General features: G+C 48.1%; 1 protein-coding gene across 3 annotated transcripts in view; it reads left to right on the top strand.

The window, feature by feature from the left end:
• Nucleotides 1-20,252, top strand: part of TNRC18 (trinucleotide repeat containing 18) — a 57,585-nt gene that overhangs the window by 29,272 nt on the left and 8,061 nt on the right. For 2 of the 3 annotated variants that reach the window (XM_037383752.1, XM_037383754.1), the window contains exons 11-20: nucleotides 213-349; nucleotides 814-942; nucleotides 2,831-3,005; nucleotides 4,081-4,444; nucleotides 7,073-7,354; nucleotides 14,426-14,665; nucleotides 17,036-17,478; nucleotides 18,308-18,472; nucleotides 19,305-19,446; nucleotides 19,916-20,033. In XM_037383752.1, the coding sequence (XP_037239649.1) occupies nucleotides 213-349; nucleotides 814-942; nucleotides 2,831-3,005; nucleotides 4,081-4,444; nucleotides 7,073-7,354; nucleotides 14,426-14,665; nucleotides 17,036-17,478; nucleotides 18,308-18,472; nucleotides 19,305-19,446; nucleotides 19,916-20,033 (2,195 nt within the window). The remainder of the gene's footprint in view (nucleotides 1-212; nucleotides 350-813; nucleotides 943-2,830; nucleotides 3,006-4,080; nucleotides 4,445-7,072; nucleotides 7,355-14,425; nucleotides 14,666-17,035; nucleotides 17,479-18,307; nucleotides 18,473-19,304; nucleotides 19,447-19,915; nucleotides 20,034-20,252) is intronic. The other variant, XM_037383755.1, reaches the window with a different exon arrangement.

Genomic DNA, 20,252 nt, shown 5'->3' on the forward strand with positions numbered 1-20,252 from the left:
GAACAATTTGGGCTGGCTGGTTTTATTTGTGTACTACCCTAGGGCTGTGCTTGTGGGTATGGGTGTTCTGCTCCGCTGTAGGCATGGAGGGCTTCCCTGCCAGGCTGCAGGTCTTGGCCATTGCAAGGGCACCCCAGTGTGCATCACCCCAGCCTAGGTGAGGGCCTGGACAAGCCCTGACCTTCTCGCCTCCTCTTGCCTCCCCACCCTAGATGTACTCCATCAAATCGGCCATCGAGAACATGGATGCAATGGAGCTGGACTACAGGATGAGGCTGGCAGAGCTGCAGCGGCGATACAAGGAGAAGCAGCGGGAGCTGGTAAAGCTGCAGCGCCGCAGGGACTCCGAGTAAGTCACAGGCTGCTCACTCGATCTTTTTTTTTCCAGCTGGGCACTTTCACTGCCTCTCGGTCTGGGAGAGAAAACAGCCCTCCACCTCTCCCTGTCTCCTCTCCTCTCCTCCTGGTACGGCCCGCCAGAGCTTTGCACAACACACTGCTAGGCTATGTGACACGACAACCTGATCACTGGTGAATGCAGCTGGGAGACCATATTAGAGACAACCTTGGCTTCAGCAGCTCAGTTTAGCAGTTTGGTGACAGGCGAAGGTTCTGGGTTGGCTCCTGTTCTTGCTTGCTTTCTTTTATTTTTTTTTTTCTTTTTTCTTCTTTTTGGATTTATTTGCTTTATTTTTTTCCCCTGTTTGTTTTGCTTTTTGTTCGCAAAATTTGCTTTTGCTTTTTTTTTTCTTTGCTTTTTTTTTTTTTTTTTTGTTGCCTTGGTTAACAGTGAAGCGTGTGGTTTTTTTAAAGGGAAAAGCATGACGAGAAAAGTAGAAGCTTGGCAAGAAGAGGCCCTGGAAGGCCCAGGAAGAGGAAACTTGGATCAAGCGCTCTGTCACCCATTAAGGAGAGAGGGAAGAGTGACAGCAAGAGTGGAAAGTAAGGCTGGAATTTGGGGAAGATGGGAAAATGGCAGGGTCACTGCACCAGGGTCTTACTGGGGAGAGTATCTCAGATGCAGCAGGGGCTCGCCGTGGCGTTGTGTTGTCAGGCCGGTCTCTGGCAGCAGTGGTGTTGTGGAAGCGTGTGTATTTCATGGGAGTGTGTCCTTACAGTGGGAATACAGTGCCAGCGTCCTCCCTTCCTGCTGGTAGAGCACGTATCTGTGCTGCTGGGTGCAAATAGGACAGGCTGAGTTGTGCAGCGGTGAGGTGATGCAGAACAGCTGACTGGGCAGGGACCTGTAGGTGAGGTCTTGGTGTTGGGGAGCGCGTCCTTGTGTGTTTTCAGGAGAGCGGACGGTGCGAGCGGGTGCTGTAGAGCTAATTGCAGGGATGTTGATGTCAAAACCTGGAAGGATAGGGCTATTCCAGGTTATCTACTTTGCAGGGCCTTTCTGCTGTGTTTCTGCTGTCTTCATCTCTGTTCCCTTAATCAGTGGGAGCTGGTTTCGCCTGACCTCTCTCTTTCAAGTGTCTGGATCGTTCTGTCTTCTGCTTTTTTCTCTTTTGCAAGTCCAGCTGCTCTAGTTTGGATGCCTGGATCTCACTGCCGTTGGCCATCTAACCATCCATAGGTGGCCAAGTCTCTCCAATGGGAAGGCACCTCCAAGTTGCCTGTGTGCTACATATTTTTGCAAATGTCCTTTCAAAACTACAAAATAGATTCAGGTGCCCAGCTCCCACTGACCATGCGCTTCTGAAAATCTGTCTTCTTGGTGGCTCTGTGTTTTGCTTTTTGTGTTTGGATGGCTGGACAGGTTGGAGGCATCCAGAGGTGGCTGGAGTTGTGCATGTGTGCGTGCATGATCATGTTGTGTGTGCGTGTTCCCACATCACAGGAATGCTTGAGCAGCCTGGTGTGGGAGATGGAGACGCACCCTCAGCCAGTGTCCAGGGCCTGAGGTGTTGGTTTAGCTGTCTGTGGAGGTCAGCAGAGAGGACGGAGGGGAGGGCAAATACCTGGAAACTGAGAAGGCTGCCCAGGTCAGTGGCTTTGTGGTGGTGGTGTGACCTGGGCCAGCAGGCTTAATGTGGAGGAGGCGGCATATGAGAGCTTTTAATGGAGGCTTGGTAGGGGTCTTGAAGTGTTGACTGATGATCCATCAGATAGTTACTGGAGACAGCTGGGGAGCAGTGAAAGATGTGTTTGTAGTCTCACCTACTTTATTTTTTCTTTTTTTATTGTTTTTTTACCCCCTTCTTTCCCCCCAAATCCCAAAGAGGGACCGAAGCCATAGATCACACATGCCTCTTTCAGAGGGGCCAGGCTTGTAAAGCAGACCGCTTGTCCTTTGAGCAAGCCAGTCCTTGCAGTGCCCTGTCCCTCTGTGTCACACTGCGTGGCAGTTCCTTACCACCTCCTTGCTCATACCCGAGCAACCAGGGCAAGTGTCTGGGCAGTGAGGCACCTCCCTGGGCCTCGGGAATCTCCCTCTGCACCTACAGAGTCCATGAGAGTAGAGGTGGGAAAAGGGCTACAGGGCCAGCTCCGCTGTCTATCCTTCCCTCTGCTGCTCTGTACCAAATCAGGCACTTTATGGTGGCTGTTACTCAAGACACCAAATATTTCCTTTCAGAGACCACCTTGCAGGTCTCCGATTTCAGTCACCCTCATCTGTGCCAGTGGCCAGGAGCGTGCAAGAAGGGCTTCTTGGCTCTCCTGTTTGGTGGAAAACCTTGTCCAAACTACTGTCACTTCACAGTGGACTTGGCTCCTGCTGAGGATCCCCACTGTCCTAGGAGGCATTTAACCTCACTTTTGAGCTTGGTGGGGATCACAGGGAGGAAAGCCCCCCACCTTGACCTATCCTGTGCTTGGCTTACAGACTGAGCAAGTCCTTGTTGCTCTCTGAAGACTCTGAGACTGGTGAGGGCATGAAGAAGAGGCACAAAGGGGCCCTCCCGGAGGAGGATGAGGATGTGGAGAGCGGCAATGGCAAGATGAAAGGGAGGAACCAGAGCTGGGAAGAGCATGATGCAGCTCCCAGCTTCTCAAATGAGGTCAGTGCCCTCATGGGGAACATGGAGCCACAGGCCAACAGCAGATCTCTTTCCTGCTTTGCTAGCATTGGCTTGTAATGGGTAACTCCTCCTGATCTTAGAACATCTGCTTTCAGTTCATGTGGGTTTAGAAGTTCTTCATGAGAGGACTGTGTGCCGCAGAGGGGTGTTTGCAGAGGCTAATGTTGTCTTTTGGAGGTTGGACCTCTTTGGTAGGCAGCAGAGAGGCAAGCACCTTCAAGCCAGCCAGAACATTGCAGTGTTGCACTAGCTCTGAATCCGGAGCAGTGCTTGTCTTACCCCTTTGTCTGGTGAGATAGTGGAGGGGAATGGAATTCCTGAAGCAAGGGAGGAAGGGGAGAGCAACTTCACTATATTCAATGCAGGGTTTTCTTCTGTTCCTGTTGAGGCAATGAGGTATTTACTGGAGCTTTAAGCTGCTGATGAAATCCAAAATGCATACAGGCAAAGTACTGTTACAGCTGCTGTTATCTAGCTGCAGCACATGTAAAGTATATTTACTTTTTTCAAGAAGCAAGAAAATACTGAAAAGGATGTAACAGCACTGGCTGTAATGCAGTGGTGCTGATGCTCTCGCTGAGAGGTATTTGGATCTTTTTGGCATCCTCGCCTCTGGAGCGGGTTGATATGTGGAAATCCATGTTTATTTGGCTGGGGCTTGGGGTAAAGAAGATTGTTAATCCTCATGATTTAGAGAAAAGCTTGTAAAACCAACCCCAAAATACGCTGAAAACCAGAAGGTGTTGAGAAAAAAGAACTCCAAAACATGTTTCTCTATGAACATATTTATTTTGGAAGAAAATTCAGTTTTTCTAAGTTAATCTTGTGATTTTGTAGTGCTTGATAAGGGTAAAGCTGTGCTGTCTGCTGACATCTTCCTCTTCTTCCTCCCTAGCACCATTGTGGGTTATGGCAGCCGGGGCTTAAGACTATAATTTTGAGGCCTTATTAACAAGAGTGCATGAGAGATGGTTATGAGGGCTAGTAAAATCGCTCAGGTCTGCCATGGTACCTGCTCTGCATTCACCTGTGTCTCTTCCTTTCGCCTCGGCAGTTAAAGCTGAAAAAGAAGAAGGTGGCATCGGATCAGGAGCAGCTGGCCAGCAAGCTTGATAAGGCTCTGTCACTCACCAAACAAGACAAGCTCAAATCCCCCTTCAAGTTTGCTGACAGTTCTGGGGGAAAGCCAAAAACTAGTGGAGGTGGCAGCAGGTACCTCCCACCCCACGAGGCTCTGCCAAGCAAGGAGGAGAAGAAGAGCCTGGCCAAGAACCTGGGCCTGTCACTGAAAACCACCAAGGAAGGTAAAAACAAGGTGGCTGCCAAAATGAAGAAGATGGAGGTGGGGTTAAAAGTCAAAAATCAGCTCAAGGTTTCCCATTCACCAGCAATATCTGAAGTTAGCAGCTACTCCTATAGTAAGTAACCCCTCATTTCTCTCTTCTTACAGTGTAATCTGTTGTGGGGGCTTGTGGTGGGGGTCTCTGGCCTCCTGGAAGGGGTTTTGGAGATGGGTCTGGTTTTGCTCGTACCACCTCCCTGGCTAATCAATGCTGTGGCATCTTTGGGATCAGCATGAGTTGTCTGCCCATCCTGCTGTCCCAGAGGTAGCCAGTATCAGTGCGTCTCTTCCTAACCTGTTGTACTGATTGTCAATGGGGAAAAATGCTTTAAAAAAGAAGTTGACCCACTTTCTTGCTTTCGGTGGGAGCAGACACTCTCTTTCAACGTATCGGATGAGTACTCATAGCCTCTACGCCAAGAGGTGGTTAATGGCTGACTTTTGGAAGTCCTTGTTGAGTTGGATGGGAGTAGCTTTAGGATTATGCCATGGAGTCAGTTGGAGAAGGGACAGCCTACGGGGGACACTGGTGTTCCTAAGCATCCTCCTGCCCTTTGGTGTTGTGGTTTTGCTCCCGGCTGACTGTGCTCAGCCTCCCATTTCTCTCCTCAGTGTGCATCTCCACCCTGGCATCCTGTGTAGTGATTGTCATTTCTGAACTCAGAGTGCACCTGAGGCAAAGGTTCCTGCAACCGAGCAGAGCTAGGGACCCCTATTACAGAAGGAAAAATCTGAATTGCAGATAGTGTTGGGAAGACTGTAGAATGGTAGAAGAGTCTGCAACGGTTCAGGCAGATGGTGGGGCAGAGAGCATGTGAGGGACTTTGGAGTTTATGGTCTGAGGCCTGGCTGTGTAATTGTCTTAGCTCACTTGCATATGCATCTTTTCCTTTGCTTGCAGCTATTTCAGTCCCGTGTTAAAACCCTGATGGGGTGTTTGTATGCATAACAAATACATCTCTCGGTGCCACACCGGTTTAGAAATTTCGCTAATGGGGAAGATGATGAGCTAGTGATTCTCCAATGGAACAAATGTTTGGCATGAAATTAGCCATTTACATGGCAAAATAGAAGCCATTGTGTCCACTGGACTTGAACACAGCCTTTGGCTGATCTTGCTGTACACATCACCCAACAGTCCTGTTCTTGAATGTGCTTTCTCCCAAGGACAGACACATGGCTCCTAAACTCGGAGCTCTGGAGCTAATGGGGAGAGGAGGCATAGGCTGTTGCTCGAGCTAAAAGCCTTGGCTTCTGCCAGAGGGAGCTTTTGCAGTGCCCTTGCACTTGTTACTGTGGTTTCATGAACAGAAACTCCCTCCCAGACCTAAGGGAGCTTCTATCTGACCACTCTTTTCTCCAGCAAGTCTCCTGATGTAGGAATGTGCCCCTTTGTCCCACAAATCTCAGCTCAGGAGGGTTGTTGTCACTGAGGAACGGACTCTGAAGTGGCTCAGCTTTGGTGCGTGGTTTTTCAGCTGTGTGCAGGTTTAAGGAAAGGGCTTTAGCTTGTTACTTGGTCACTCAAGCGTGATGGATTTGGGGAGGCAGGTCGAGCATATGGCAGCACCTCCCATGACTGGTGGGCCGCTCTTGTGGAGGAGGAGAAGCGGGACTGGTGCCAAGTCCTTCTGCCTCCTAACCTCATGATTTTCTAGCTGGAGTCCTGAAAACCTTCGGCATAGATCCAAAGGGCAAGCTGAGCATCCTGTTCCCACAGATTTTAACAGAAGTCAGATGCCCAAAACCATTTGCTTATTTGGGTTTTGGGCCTCCTAAACTTGCTGTCCATTACCTCTCCACAATCGATGCAGTGGAGGTGGGGAGCAATGCTTGACCTGGGCTGATGCTGGAGAGCATATGCTGCTGCCCACAGGCTGGGATGGTCCCCACCACAACGTCCGTAACGTTGTGGAGCTGGTGGTGCGTTCCCAAGCAGGGAAATGACAATTCATACCTGCTTTTATTGCGTCCAGGGCTACAGTATGCTTTTTGTTCTGTTCATCAGGTGCGAAGGGGGACTGATGGATAACTTCTCACTGCCCGCAGGGCTTGGCAGCTTTGTAAAGCCACAGCTCACAGTCTGAGGGGCGGCTTGGTCCCTGCTCCGTTTCGGCGTACTTCATATTGCCCACTGCAGAGTGTCTGGGGTGGCGTGTTTGGAGTTAGACGTTTGGAGTTAGTCGTGTTGCCTGCTTGGCAGCTGGGCTCCGGCTGCCCGTGTTGAAAACACTCTGGGAGAGTTGGTTCATGCAGAAAAGGAGATTCAGGTCAGAGTGTTGAACGTAACCATGGCTGAGGCTAATTCAGGTTGATGGCTCGGTTGGTGGCGTTGCTGCACTTTTGGTGGACATCTTCATAGTGGAAATGTCTACCTCAAATTTTCTGCTCCTGAGCTAAAAACACTCCTTGGATCTTGTCTGAAGGGAGGACAGGGGGTGTTTGGCCTAGGTGGAGAGTGTCTGTTTCTGACCTAAAGAAGGAAATGCGTGTTTCTGTGTTTATTCAGCTCCCACTCGCTGGGTCCGAGGCTTGTGATGGAAGGAGGTGGAAAACGGCGGCACATGGCCCCTCCTGCAGCCACGTTCCCCTCCTGGTTTACAGCCTCTTCACAAAGAAATGCACCAAAGCACACACACACCCCGCAGCCCCCCCAAACCTCCATTCTCTGATGTAACGTTCTTCCCACCTGCTTTGACCACAGATACGGACTCGGAGGAGGAGGAGGAGGGATCCCTGAGGGATGAGTGGCCAGCGCAGCCGCCGTCAGCCCCCAAGCCACGGCCACCCGGTCTGTACAGTACAGCGGCCAGGAAGGGTGGCCGGGTGGCTGGTGGCCCCAAGGCAGCCCCCCGCAGCGCGGTGGCCGGGCGGCCGCTGAAGCCGAAGGCGGCGGCGGGCCGCAAGCAGCCCTTCTGCCTGCTGCTGCGGGAGGCCGAGGCGGGATCTTCCTTCAGCGACTCCTCGGAGGACTCGTTCGATCAAGGTTACTAGCTTATAGCAAACGCAACCCCCAATGCACCCCTCTGCCATGCCCGTTTGGGAGCGGGTGGGCGGGGAGGGGGCGAGGACAAGCGAGGGGCCTGGCGGGCTGGGGTCAGCCATTTTGATGGTCGGAGCCAGGGCGGCCATCTTTGTTCTTGGCAGCGTAGCCTGCTTTATCAGCCTGACATTCATTTTTTATCCTTTTTGTACCTGTATCATTGTGATATTACTGGCTGGCTCTTTTGGAGCTTTTATATCAACTGGGTTTTAGTGTCCACCTCTCCCTGCTTTCCTGTTCCCTTCCTCCCTTCAGTTTTTCCCTCACTTTCTTCCTTGCTGCCACCACCACCACCATTATATTATTATTATTATTATTATTACTATTATTATTATTTCATTTTGTTTTATTTTGGCATGAGCCTTGTAGAGGTTTGGAAGGAGCTTTTTTTAAATTACTTTCTCTTTTTTTATCCTTTTCAAGTTTTTTTCCTTTTCTTTTTTCTTTTTCTATTTTTTTTTTTTTTTTTTTTTTTTTTTGAAATACCGGGATACTGTTGTGTGGCCGTGTGACTTGATGTTTGTACTGCGATTTGGTATACCAAGCTTTATTAAACATATCGAGTTCATTTTTAACTAAACCTGTGTACCTTGTCTCTCTTGCTGTGTCTCTTATCAGGCGATTAGGTTGCCGCTTCACTTCATCCTGCTCTGCATCCCCCTCCTGCTCCCACTCCCCATGAGTAGAACTGGAATTAACCTAGTCTGGGGTACTCTCTATTATTCAAATATCCCTGCTGCGTTTGTCCAGATAAAGCCTAGGCCTTCCCCCCTCCCCACCTCGACCCCTTTAATTCAGTTTTTATTTTGTTCACCCAGTTTTGTTATTTTTCTTTTTCCGTTTGTTTCCTCTGTTGATAGACTTTCTCAAGGCAGGCAGATGGAACGTGGAGGCACTTGGTCCTCGTTGCTGCTGCAGGAGGGTGCTGGGTGTAACATACCCGTTATTTAACAGCCAGAATTTTTTCTTTTTCACTTTTCAAAGTGTATACGTCAAATTTTTGTGTCTCTTTTTGGGAGGCAATTATTTTCAGATGCCCAGACGTAACCCACAGTGTTCAAGGATGTGGCAATTACTGCATTAAATTTGACTCTGCAGTTTCCCTCCCTCACCCTCACCCCAATTTTTTTCTTGCAGCTTTTTTTTGTCAGCCTGTCATTAGTACTTCAGTGGGAAAAGAGTTTACTTGAGGCTTTTCCTCCAGAGACACAAGGGGTTTCTGTTTTAAAGCGCACTCGTTAAATAATAATCATGGGGAAAGGTCATTTTAATGAGCCCTCGGCTCCCAAAAGAAAGTAGCTTGTCTGGGCTGAATGCTAAGCAAGAGCATCCCCAGTTGTTATCATCTAAGTTACACGGCAAATCTGGATATAGCACAGCAAAAGCTTTTTAGTATTTCACACTGCTCAGACGACTGTTAATTGAAAATGGGGCTGGATAGTTTTGCTTTTGTTTTGTTTTTCCTTACTTTTTTGATGTTAATTTTCTCCATGCACCTGTTTGGCTTTTCTTCCCTCCAAACCCAACCTCCAGAGAAAGATAATCTATGCTAAAAGAAATTAAAATCAAACACAGCAGAAAGATACAGAATGCTGATTTGGTTTGATGTGGCTCTGGGCTGGACCCACCAATGCATTTCAAAGAAAACCCAAAAGAGAGAAACGTATGTTTCCAAAAAAAAAAAAAAAAAATTTCTTAAGAGAACCCAAAAAGTTCTGGGGATAGTGGATTTTATGTAAGGGTGAGATTGCCACATTTCCATGAAGAGTCTGCGTTAACTTCCATTCTTCCCCTCCCTGTTCCTTCCTGCATCTTTTCTTTGTTTATTTTGCTGCTGTTGGAAATTTTGAGGATATCGATCCCTTCTAGGTGCCAAGTTCTTGAGGGTTTTTTGGATTTGCTTTTTGGTTTTGCTCCAGGTGAGCAGATAGGTAACTTGTCTCTAATTGGCTTTGTCTATTTTTCAAGTAACCTGTCTGCTTAAGAAAAGTAAAAATCCCAGTTTTATGGGATAAAGTCTGGGGAGGGGAGGGGATATGGGAGGAGGTTGGGGAATTTGGAACAAATGGGGAAATGCATTGTAAATCCCTCTGGGGTGTCATTTAATGGTGGGGAAACCAAAGATGCAAAACCTCCTGGGGTGGGAGGTGGGCATGGAGGGGGAGGTGGTGGTGGTGGGATTATTGGTTACAGTTTTATTTTTTTTCTGCAAATGCTTTTTTTTTTGTTCTTTCTCAGAAGCATTACTTGAAGGGATATTTGGGTAATAGGGTTTCTAATGGCTTTCCCTGATACTAAACCGATTAATAACCTCAGCTTTTCTAGAAGTGCTCGCTTTCTCCTTGCAGCTGCTTGACCAACCCTTTCACCCCTGCCCCTATCCATGATGCTTTGAATGTCTGTGTCGGTCTCTTGCATTTGCTCTCACGCTGCACTAAAGAAGCAAAGTGGTTGGCTGGTTGTAGGGCAGACACTTCTCAGCGAGGGTCACTAGCCATGAACCCGAACCTTGACCATTGTTATGTAGGTAGGCAAAATAACTTTTCTTTATGTCATCTGTCAGCCTCAGATGTTTCGATGTTACCTCCGTGAATAATGACACGTAGCTCTTTGCATTCTCTTGGTTATTTTAATTTTGAAGATGATTGCTGTCCACTTTTGACTTTCCTCTGTCCATGAAGAGTCTTGCATGGAAGATTTGCTTGTGTGTATGTGATTGAGGACTCCAGAAATGCTTTACTGTTTGCAAGCTTCCTTTTGGAGAACCTAGCAAAGGGAAGGCTTTGCAGATGGGTCCGAGATGAGAAGCCACAGCGCTGCCTACAAAGGCTCTGCTGCTGTCCTTAAAAGGTTTCTGGGGCATGATGCAGGCTGTCCTAGTATCAGGGTAATTGCCTGGCCATGGCCCTGCCGATATCTATGTCAGAGGTAGGAGTAGCTGCAGGAAGACCTGTTTTCATCTGGTTTGAGATAGAAGGGGTGGGGATGCACTGCTGTCTTACAGACCGAACACCATGTTACCATTCTGATGAGAGGCAAAGCTTGTGGTCTTTCATCCAGTGACCTTGGAGAGGAAACTACTAATGTGGGCTAAAGCCACACAGGACTTTGAAACCCATCAGGATAGGTAATACCTTGAGCTTTCTGAGACTGAAGACCCATACATCCTTCTCTTCCATACTCCGTTTTCCTTAAGAAATTAATACCTTCTTCCCTGCTCTCCTTTCTCTGACTTGGAGGATGATTTTATCCCAGTGAAAAAAAACCCAAACAGCGAGGTATAACCAGTTCCCCACACAGTCATTCCCACGTGGTAGTTGTAGTATTTTTAATTTTTTATAAGTACTTCTGGAGTCAGCAGCACAGCACATATGGGGGGAAAAAGGAAAATCTTCCAGTAATGAGAATTGGCTTGTTTGAAGGAAAAAAAAAAAGGTACAATCTTAAATTGGACATTCAAAAATGAGTAACCTCCAGTATTTGGACAGATAACACAAATCAGATGTCAATGACCCAGTAGCTGTCTAAAGTCTGCCTGTACTTAGCCTGCTTTGTATGCTGTAGGCCTGCTTGGTGTTACGAGAAAATCATGCTATTTTTTTTACAATGTGAAATGACTCTTTTTAAGTGTATGTTTTTACTTCCCCCTTCCCAAGCCTTTCCTCTCCACACCCCCCCTCAATCTGTCTTGTAACATCAGTCTTTAAAAACCAAATTGCTTAATCAATTTCTGTTCATCATTAACAAATCTTCATTTACTGCTCTCCTACAGTAAAATACCATGGCAGCTTAGCTGTTAAAAGCAATGAGAAAATTTAGTATTTTTAATTGGGTTTGGGTTTTAATTTAATGCAGGTAGACATTTTAGAAAAAAAAAGTATCTTCTTTGGCTCCAGTTTATCTGGCATCAGTAGCATTTAAATGTGAATTTATTGTTTGTTTTGGCTGTAGAGTTGTATGTACACGTGTGGTTGCGTGTGTGGGTATATACACACATATACATGCTCTTAAAAATGTCAATTAAAAAAGGTATTTTTAGCTTTGAATATTTTTTCCCTTACCCTTGCTCAGTGTTAGAAGAATTACCGTTGAAGGAAAAAAATACTTTTTAAAATGTCTTTTTCCCCATTGTTAACTAAAAATTGCCTTTTCAGGAGAAAAAAAATAGACACTTCAATTGTGTAAAGGCATCTGTGCATACTTCATTTTAAGCCCACACATAGTTTGGGTACAGTAGGAGTAAAACTGCTTCACATTAAATACAGACATCATGAGTCTCTCCAAGAAGCTGTGCAGATGGCCATAGAGCACCAGCAGCTTAATTGCCACCATGGCCATAAATTTGGGGAGTTAGCTTAGAAGCGTGTGGGTTTGGAGCAGAGCCCCAAATGTGTTCTTTTTGTTTAATTTGTTAGGTTTTGTCCCTTGGAAAATCAGGAGGAAGAGGAACGGGGATTATGTACTTCATGTAGAGTGGAGTTAGCAAGATCTGCCCTTGCCATGAGAGGTGGAGGAGGATAGATCTGTGCTGTGAACGTGTTAAAATGTGTTTATTTTCAGGCTGAAAATTGTATCTCGTACAGATAAAAGTACAAGTGTTTTGGTAAAAATGCTGACAAGAGACTATTTTCAGTTGTCTTTCCATAGTGTGACACCGTGTATTTCGAAGAGGTTAGAATAACTGCCAGGTGCATTTATTATATCATAAGTTTTCTGTAGGGTGAGTAATGGCTGCTTTCATCCTGGCTTTTAAATCTGTTTTACCTTGGTGCATTTGAAATACTGTAGCTGCTGGGCACCCTTATGCCCTTGCACATGCAGAGTCTCTTAAGTGCCGAAGGAGCGATGCTGCCCGCGCTCCACGCAGCCCCCAGGCAGTTGGTGGGGCTGAGCCAAGGGTGCTGCGGGGGGGATTACGCAGGACAGGTCATAGAGGGTTTTTCCTGCAAACTTTCACCGTTTTTGCCTGTTTTCCTCCACAGCTGCTTGATGAGCCACTCTCAGCTCAGCCAGGTCTTTAGCTCTGGCATGGGGGGCTGTACAGGTTGATTTCAATTTTTTCCTGATTTTCCTGAGAATTGCTGAATTTTTGGAGCCAAATGGGATATGTGGAAGGGGTCTCAGTAGCCCATGGTGTGTCATTGAACTTGGGCACGGTATTGCTGCTTTTCAGGCAGGTGGTTTCCACATCTCAGAATAGCAGAGTTCATCTGGATTTGTTTTCTTTTTGGCAAAATGTGGTAGAAAACCAGCAGGTTTGCCCTTTTCTGGTAGGGGAAGGAATCTGATCCTAATTTTCTATGGATGGTTTTTTTTTGCATGTGGTTTTTATGCAAGGCGTGAGCAGGGCTGTGGATTTCTTGGTATTCACTGCAGGACTATAGGTTAATAACATTTTTATATCACAAGGAGCTAGCCTGAGCAACTGAAATGAGGAAGGGATTTTTATGCAGTTAAAAATTCGTATTCTGTGACTATCTGATACATGCTGTGGAGATAAGCTCTCCTTGTTTAAAAAAATAACGATTAACTAATGGCCAGCTTTTTTTATTTTTTAAGTTGATAAAATGCAAGGATGAGAACACTGTTTTCTGATATTCCTGTTATTTCCAATGTCATGGAACAATAATCCAAAGTGGAAAAATAACACTTGTATTATTGTGGTTTGGTTTGGTTTTTTTTAACAACCAAGTGTTGAGGACGTTTTTATCTATCCCAGAGGGCATATGTGAAAAGAAAAGGATTTTCATGTTCATTCCAGCTCATTTTGAAGGGATCTGGTTTCTCATTTGGCTGGCTTTCAGACGCAGGGATAGTGGCTGGCGGGGAGCTGGCGAGTGGGCTCAGGCGGGGAGAGCAGGGCTTCTGCTAGCAGTGGAAATTTTCCAGCGACCTTGACGATCCTACTTAAGCCCTCAATTTCAAGAGAAATTAAATATCTTTTCCAGACCCGCTTTCTGCAGTTAAATATATATAGATATATAAAAAAGTATATGTGCTCATATATGTGTGTGTATATGTATGTGTGTGGTATATGTGCATTTGTGTAGTGACTTGCTCACCAGCACTAACTGGATGAGATGCTATTAAAATTAATTGCCTTTGAGCTTATGACACTCCTGGGAAGTGCTGTAGGAAGGGAGAGGTGCCACTCTCAGAGCATCTACCCCCAAAATACCTGCTGTATATACACTGTGAAGGAAAACCCCAGCCCACTGCTCTCTGCAGGTGACAGCCGAGGCAGGCGGCAAGGCTCGTTTCTTTGCCAGAATTAGATTTTGGCTGTGGGCAGCTCTTCCTGCCTGTGCTGAGCTGGGCTTCCCTAGCCTGAGCTGTAGAGAGGAAAATGAAAGGCACGGAGAGTTTTGAGGCAGAGTGTTTAAACACACCTCCTTGTCTCCAACACTACCTACACTTTCTCCCCTTATGCATTCCAAATCCATTGCTTTCAAATGATTATTTCCCTCCCCTCCTTTGCATTTTTGCCTCCTGCCCCTTCTTCTCTCTGTGTCCTCCTCGCCTCCTGCAGTGGCGCAGGCTGGTCTCTGGTATTCCCCTTCCATGCTGATCTCTAATTCTCATTACACTAATGGATTTTGTTATGGAGGAAGAGGTGGTGGGCGGGAGGGGAATCCCACAGCTCTGAGGTTGGGATTTTCAAAGGAATTAAGCTTTTTACTTCCTCCTGAAAGCTGCAGGGAAGGGGTGCATGGCATCCTTTTCAAATCTCTGCCAGCACCCTGCTCTTCCCTCCTTTGCCTTGAATGGGTCCTCTTTGCTGTACCCTGTATTGCTGTGTCCTTCAAGGGTGGTGGTAGGCAGGGTGATGGCGGCTGTATGGCTTCAGAGACACGTGTGTGTCCACGGCCAACATCTTCTGGCTGTGCTCATGGGCAGCTCAGTGCTACTTAGGTGAGCACAGAGCAGCAGGAGAGTTATCGGTTTGGGGTGGAAATGTGGCCGATGCACAACTCCATGAGATTTGTAATGGGCTCCCTCTTTTCTGCGTGCTAGATTCTAGCTCAGAGGAGGAGGAAGAGGAGGATGAAGAGGAAGAGGACGAAGCAGAGGACTATGGGACAGATGGCACTGACAGGCTTTCATCACCTGCTCTTGACGAGAGTGGCCTGGGCCTTCTAGCAAGGTTTGCCGCCAGTGCAATGCCCAGCCCCATCGTTCCCCCTCCACTTTCCATCATCCAACTGGAAGCCAAGCAGAAGGCAAAGAAGAAGGAGGAGCGGCAGAGCCTGATGGGTGAGTGGCATGGTTAGGACTGGATGAAAGGTTCAGGAGGTCCAGGCTGTGCTGCAAGAGAGCAGATTGCTACCCAGGCACTGTCTTGCTCTTTCTTTGCTTTTGGCTGTTTGGCCCTGATGCTGAAGGTGGGGGGAATCTCTGGCAAGAAAACAAGAACCAGTCTCGGGTATGGCAGGTTTAGCAGCTGCAGCCATGGCTTCCCTAGGGGCAGTTGCCTGTGGCTTTGTCAAATTTTCCTCACTTCCTACCTACCTGGCAAATCCTTAACAGCCATGCTGCAACGGCAAGTGATGGGGTGCTGTGTCCCCTTGGACCAGGGTGCTGTAGGCAGTGGTGTGCTGTTACGTTTTAGGGAAGGAAGCATGTGCTAAATGCAGCTGATAGATGCCAAGCAGAAGAAAAACCCCTTCAGTCAGCCTGTCCCATCAGCTTCCTCATAAGAAACGGGCCAGCAAGATTTGAAACAAGCATTCCTTCCTCTGCTCATGTGTTTGCAGTGCCAGAGCCTGTGTTTCTGTCCTCGTCTCTGTCTCCGTTTCAGTGTGTTGCGCATAATTGGGAGTTTCATTTCTTCTCCTCCCCATGCCCTGCTGCGCAGGTGCCCATTGGTGATATCTTTCCCGGTCAGACAAATCTATATCAGCTCCATTTATAAATTCTCCATTAATATTTATTAAGTGGTAATGGAATTTATAGCATGCTTCAGAATGGAAAATGATGTCTTCCTTGGGAACCTGGCTTGTTTTAGCACTGTTTCCATGCTATATTTGGATTTTGCCAACTTGTTCCAACAGCCTCTGTTAAGAATTTATCATCTTGTAACCTGTCCTCCTTGAAACTGGAAGCATCTAGAAATTGCCTCATGCAATAGTGAGAGAGGAGAAAGAGTGTTGTAATTTCCGATGGGTTTTTCATTTTGAGCCTTGCCAGCGTTGATTTTGACAGCCTTGCTCTTTCCCTCTTCTTACTGGGGCAGTCTCAGGGGAAGAGGTTTGGGGAGCAGGTTCCTACAGATTGAATTTACCCAGGCAAGTGAGCGTATTTCAGGGAGAAAGACTGACAGAAGATGCTCTCCATGCTTTCGCTTGGTCTGTTTTCATGTTCCCATGTGAATGCTGTTCAGTCCCTTGTGTCCTTCCTCAAGGGTCTCCTGCACACACTGGTTGTCACAGCAGAGGTTGAGAAGAGTTCACTGTTGGACTTAAGAGTTTCTGCCAACCTCCCTGGCATGAAGCAAGGCCTGATTTCAGACCTTGCTGGTCTGAAGGCAGAGTCATGCAGATTGTGTGCAGAGAGGAACATTCCACAGCAGGCTGGAGGAGGATACAAGAGAGACCTTTGGCTGGTGCTCTCTTTTGGAGAGGGAGAACCAGGTTCTGCTGATGTTTGCACACATCTTCAGAGGTGCTGCGCCACCCCATGAGATCCAGTGCCCTGGGAAATAAATGGATTTAGAAAATCTGGGCTGTCTCTTGTTCCCACATAGACTTACTGCATGACCTTGGGCAAGTTTCTTCTTGGCTGTTTGTAACCTCCCAGTGGCACAGTGCCTGTGCAGCCACAGTGCTTTGCCTACCTCCTGCCCATGTTGCTGGGTGGGTAGGTGCTGCCTCAGTTTCCCTTTTGCCCCTGGAAACACATGATCTTACTCTCCTTTATCGGGTTCTGGGGAACACACTGAACGTGGTGAACGTCTTGGCATTACTACAGTATTTCAGACCTCTGGGTACTGGTGTGCCTGTGATGCTGAGCAGAGGTGAATGTGAGGGGATTTCCATTTGCCACAGACAAAAGATCATTTACCTCTCTTGACTTTAATGCAATTACCTGAGCCAGTGAAAAGATCTGTGGTATCTGTTGGCCAATGGGGGAAAAAAAGGCTTGAAATATGAGTTTATTCAATTTGTTAAAGAGGTTGTTCTCCTGAAACTAAGGTGAGACTGGAGAGGACTCCCACCAGGAGGGGAGGAAGCCTCAGCCTGTGGGGTTCATGCTTGGCTTCAGCTGAGCCAAGCCCCTCCTTTTTGTGGAGGGGCAAATGTTAGAGTATTTTTTCTCTTTAAGAGCTTCGCTGCAGGGTTTTGGTTATGGGAGAAGGGAGAAAATGAAGGCAGGGAACATGCTGAACCACACTGCCTGAATGAGTAGGATCTGGCTTGGGGCGGGGGAGACTTATTTCCAGGGAAATCAGTGTTTTATGGGGCAGAAATACAGATCTGACGGATATGGGGATTGGAAAGGGGAACAAGCAAGGGCTCTGTTGGAACAGATATGACATCTGCCATGGAGCCCAAAAGCTTTCAGTCGGATGTGGTCCCTCTTGTCTTAGCCAGGGCTTTGACTGATGGCTAAATCCTTTCCACCTAGGGACAGAGTTTGAGTATACCGACTCGGAGAGTGAGATCAAGATCAGGAAGAAGTCACCTTCAGGGCTGCTGCGGGGAAAGAAGGGGCCACTGGAGGCCACCAGCATCCCACCAAGCCAGACCCCCAGCAGCCTCGACTCTGGATCTGGGAGCGCTGACAAGGCCAAGCTTGTGTCTGAGAAAGGCCGCAAGCTGAAGAAATTCAAGTCCCCCAAGGACTTGAGCTTTGAGTTCGGGCTGGAGGCCAGCGATGATGACCTGTGGAACCGGCGCCGGAGCGAGCGGATCTTCCTCCACGACGCCACCACGTCCTCGGCCATGCTGACCCCTGCAGCACCTGCCAGCTCCACACCTGTATCCAAGCCTGGACGCTGTGGCAAGGGGGCACCCATGAGCCCCAAAAAGGAGGGCAGCAAGGGGAAGGACAGGAAGGAGCTAAGCAAGGTGAGGAATGCACTGGCAGAATTGGTGTGGAACCCTTGGGACCTGAGTGTGAGGGGAGGGTGATTAACTCCACTAGAGCAAAGGAGTGTTGAGTCCTGTCTCAGCAGTTGCCCCAGTGTTGTTTGGCTGCCCCTTGTCACCCCTGCCAGCCCCACGTACTCCCAGAGGAGCTGTCGGCCTTGGATCTGACTCATAAGGAGTAAAAACCTGTGTTTGGACAGGGCAGGTTACTTGTGTCATCCTCAGTGTCCCAAATCCATCCTGCTTGGATTGACCAGAGTGGATGATCCTGCATTAAAATGTCTGTGATATCTCTCTCCCGCTGTCTGTATGACCTTGTCTGCTTGCGGAGCTGTGGCCTCCACGCTGGCCTTTAAGGCTGTTCCCCTTTTTTATGGTGGGGTGCCTGAGGGCTGCCCCTGGCTGGTGGTGGCATTGATCTCTGGGTTGCTGGCTCTTCATCCTGGCTGAAAGCTCAGCTTCCTCCAGCTCAGTTCATGGCCGTGTTACGGAGGAGCACTGATTGTGGGGAGAGTTAGACAACGTAGTTTTGACATGAGGCCAGCTGTGATGATCTTGGCGCTTTCAGGGGGAAGGTTTGATAGGCAGGAGTTGCTCTCCGTGGTAATGAAAAGCTCTTCCCCAAATGGGTGAAGCCTGAAAGGAGAGCAGGGAGTTACAGGACGTGGTGTGGTCAGCGAGCTAACTGCTGGCTGAATGTCATCCTACCTGTGCGCAGCCTGCTTTGCTCCACCTTTTCCCTCTCCCTGGGCCTAGATCTTTACCAATCCCCTCTTTACCGATGGGAGTGTTTTCTTTTTATTTTTAGCAGCGGAAGAAGGGTAAAGAAACACCCTGCTGCTCCTCCTCCTCGTCCATGTCTCCTCCTGGCATTCCTAGCTCCCCATCTGATGTTCGTGTGAGCCTGGCAAATGCCCTGAGCTCCACCAAGAAGAGTAAAGCCAAGGTGAAAGCCAAGGAGGTGAAAAAAGAGGTGAGGGGCTTGTTGTGGTCTGGGTGAACTGGAGGGTGGCTGGCTCTTTTCCTGGACTGTTGCAGTGTAAGGGAGGAAAAACAGACATGCAGGTTTTGCTGGGTGTGTTACAGGCAAAATGCTGGTTTGAGAAGCCTACAAATCCAAGGAAGGCTTACCAGGTAATACCTGCTGCTACCATCTGGCATTCATTTGCCTTCATCCTCCAAATGAATGAGCAGGCAGGATTTTCTCTAAGGCCCACCACGGGGTGAAGGGACAGCCTTCATGGATAGCAAGGACCAAGGAGATGGTAGTGGATTTGCCTTACTCGGCACTGGATGAGCCAGGTCACAACTGGTTTCTGCTCCATTGCTTGTCTTCTCTCATAACACACATTACTGCATTTTCTCACATGATTTCTGAGTGTAATGCTTACGGTTTCTGTGTAGCAGCACGAAACAGATCACAGGGCTTTTGAAAAGAAATAGGAACAGTGTCTGCTGCCTGTTTATTGAAGACAGTCTCAGGTGTTCTGTGCAGAGAGATGGTGGATGCAGAGCAAAGCTACAGCTGTCTGCTCGTCCTGGAGTGACTTGTGGCTAGGATGTGTGAAAACAGCTTTTGGTCAGCTGTCAGTGATGCCTGGGGGTAAACCCAGAATAACAAAGGTTGAACAATGACCAAAAAACAAGTTTGGGTACATCTGCTTACCTCTGTGTGATTAACTTGGCTGAGGATGGAGACAAGTTTGTCCCAATATCCTCAGGTTATTTGTTGCTGGAGGAAGGTGAGATGGGATCAGACAGTTGCCTGTTGTCGCCCAGCTGATGTGCTGCTTGCTCTCCTGCAGAACCGAGGGAAAGGAGGAGCTGTCAGCAAGCTCATGGAGAGCATGGCAGCAGAGGAGGATTTTGAACCCAACCAAGACAGCAGCTTCTCAGAGGATGAGAACATCCCACTGAGCATGCTGGTTGAGCGACCGCCCACACCAGGTGAGGGCAGGAGAGGCCGGGGGGCTAACTGTACAGGTAGAGGGACTGGGCAAGTTTCCCAGGGCTGCTCAGAGGAGGATTGTGCTGCTTTCACATGTTCCTCATGCAAAGCCGTGAGTTCTTGGGGTGGAGATACCACTTCCCCAGTCAATTTGGCTTGCCAAAACCAAGCCTTATCAGAGTGGCCCACTGTGACATCTAGATGAAGCCCAGTCTCTGAGCTGCCCTGTTTTCATATACTGGTATATTATTATTACTAACAAGAGGGGGAACTTTTTATTATTACCAAGAGGGCAAAATTTTCTTCTGCCAGGAGCCAGCCAGAGGGAGGGAGCCCTTTCTGGAAAGGGCTTACTGGCCTTTTCCTAGGGGAGGGTGATGCTGGAAGTGTGAGGTTTCCTTCTCCCCTTGCTGTTGCTTTTTCCTGTATGGTGCTCCCTAATCCTCATCTTGCTCCAACACCTCACAGCTCCCCGCTCCTGCATAATTGACAAGGATGAGCTGAAAGATGGTCTGCGTGTCCTCATCCCCATGGATGATAAGCTGCTCTATGCCGGGCATGTCAAGACAGTGCATTCACCAGACATGTGAGTTGAGGGGCTCCCGTATCCACCTGGGCTCTGCCAGTGAATGGGGATGCAGGGATTGATCCGGGGGTAGTGTAGAACTGGCTGGAGAGAGACTGATGGAGCCTGGCAGGGAGGGAAGGAGAGTTCACTCTGGTTTATCAGTGCTGAGGAAAATCCAGTTACCTCTCATTAAACACTCTCAAATAAACTGGTGGTAGGAGTCAGAGGGAGATGTTA

This window comes from Falco rusticolus, chromosome 4 (assembly GCF_015220075.1).
Source record: "Falco rusticolus isolate bFalRus1 chromosome 4, bFalRus1.pri, whole genome shotgun sequence".
Lineage (NCBI taxonomy): Eukaryota > Metazoa > Chordata > Aves > Falconiformes > Falconidae > Falco > Falco rusticolus.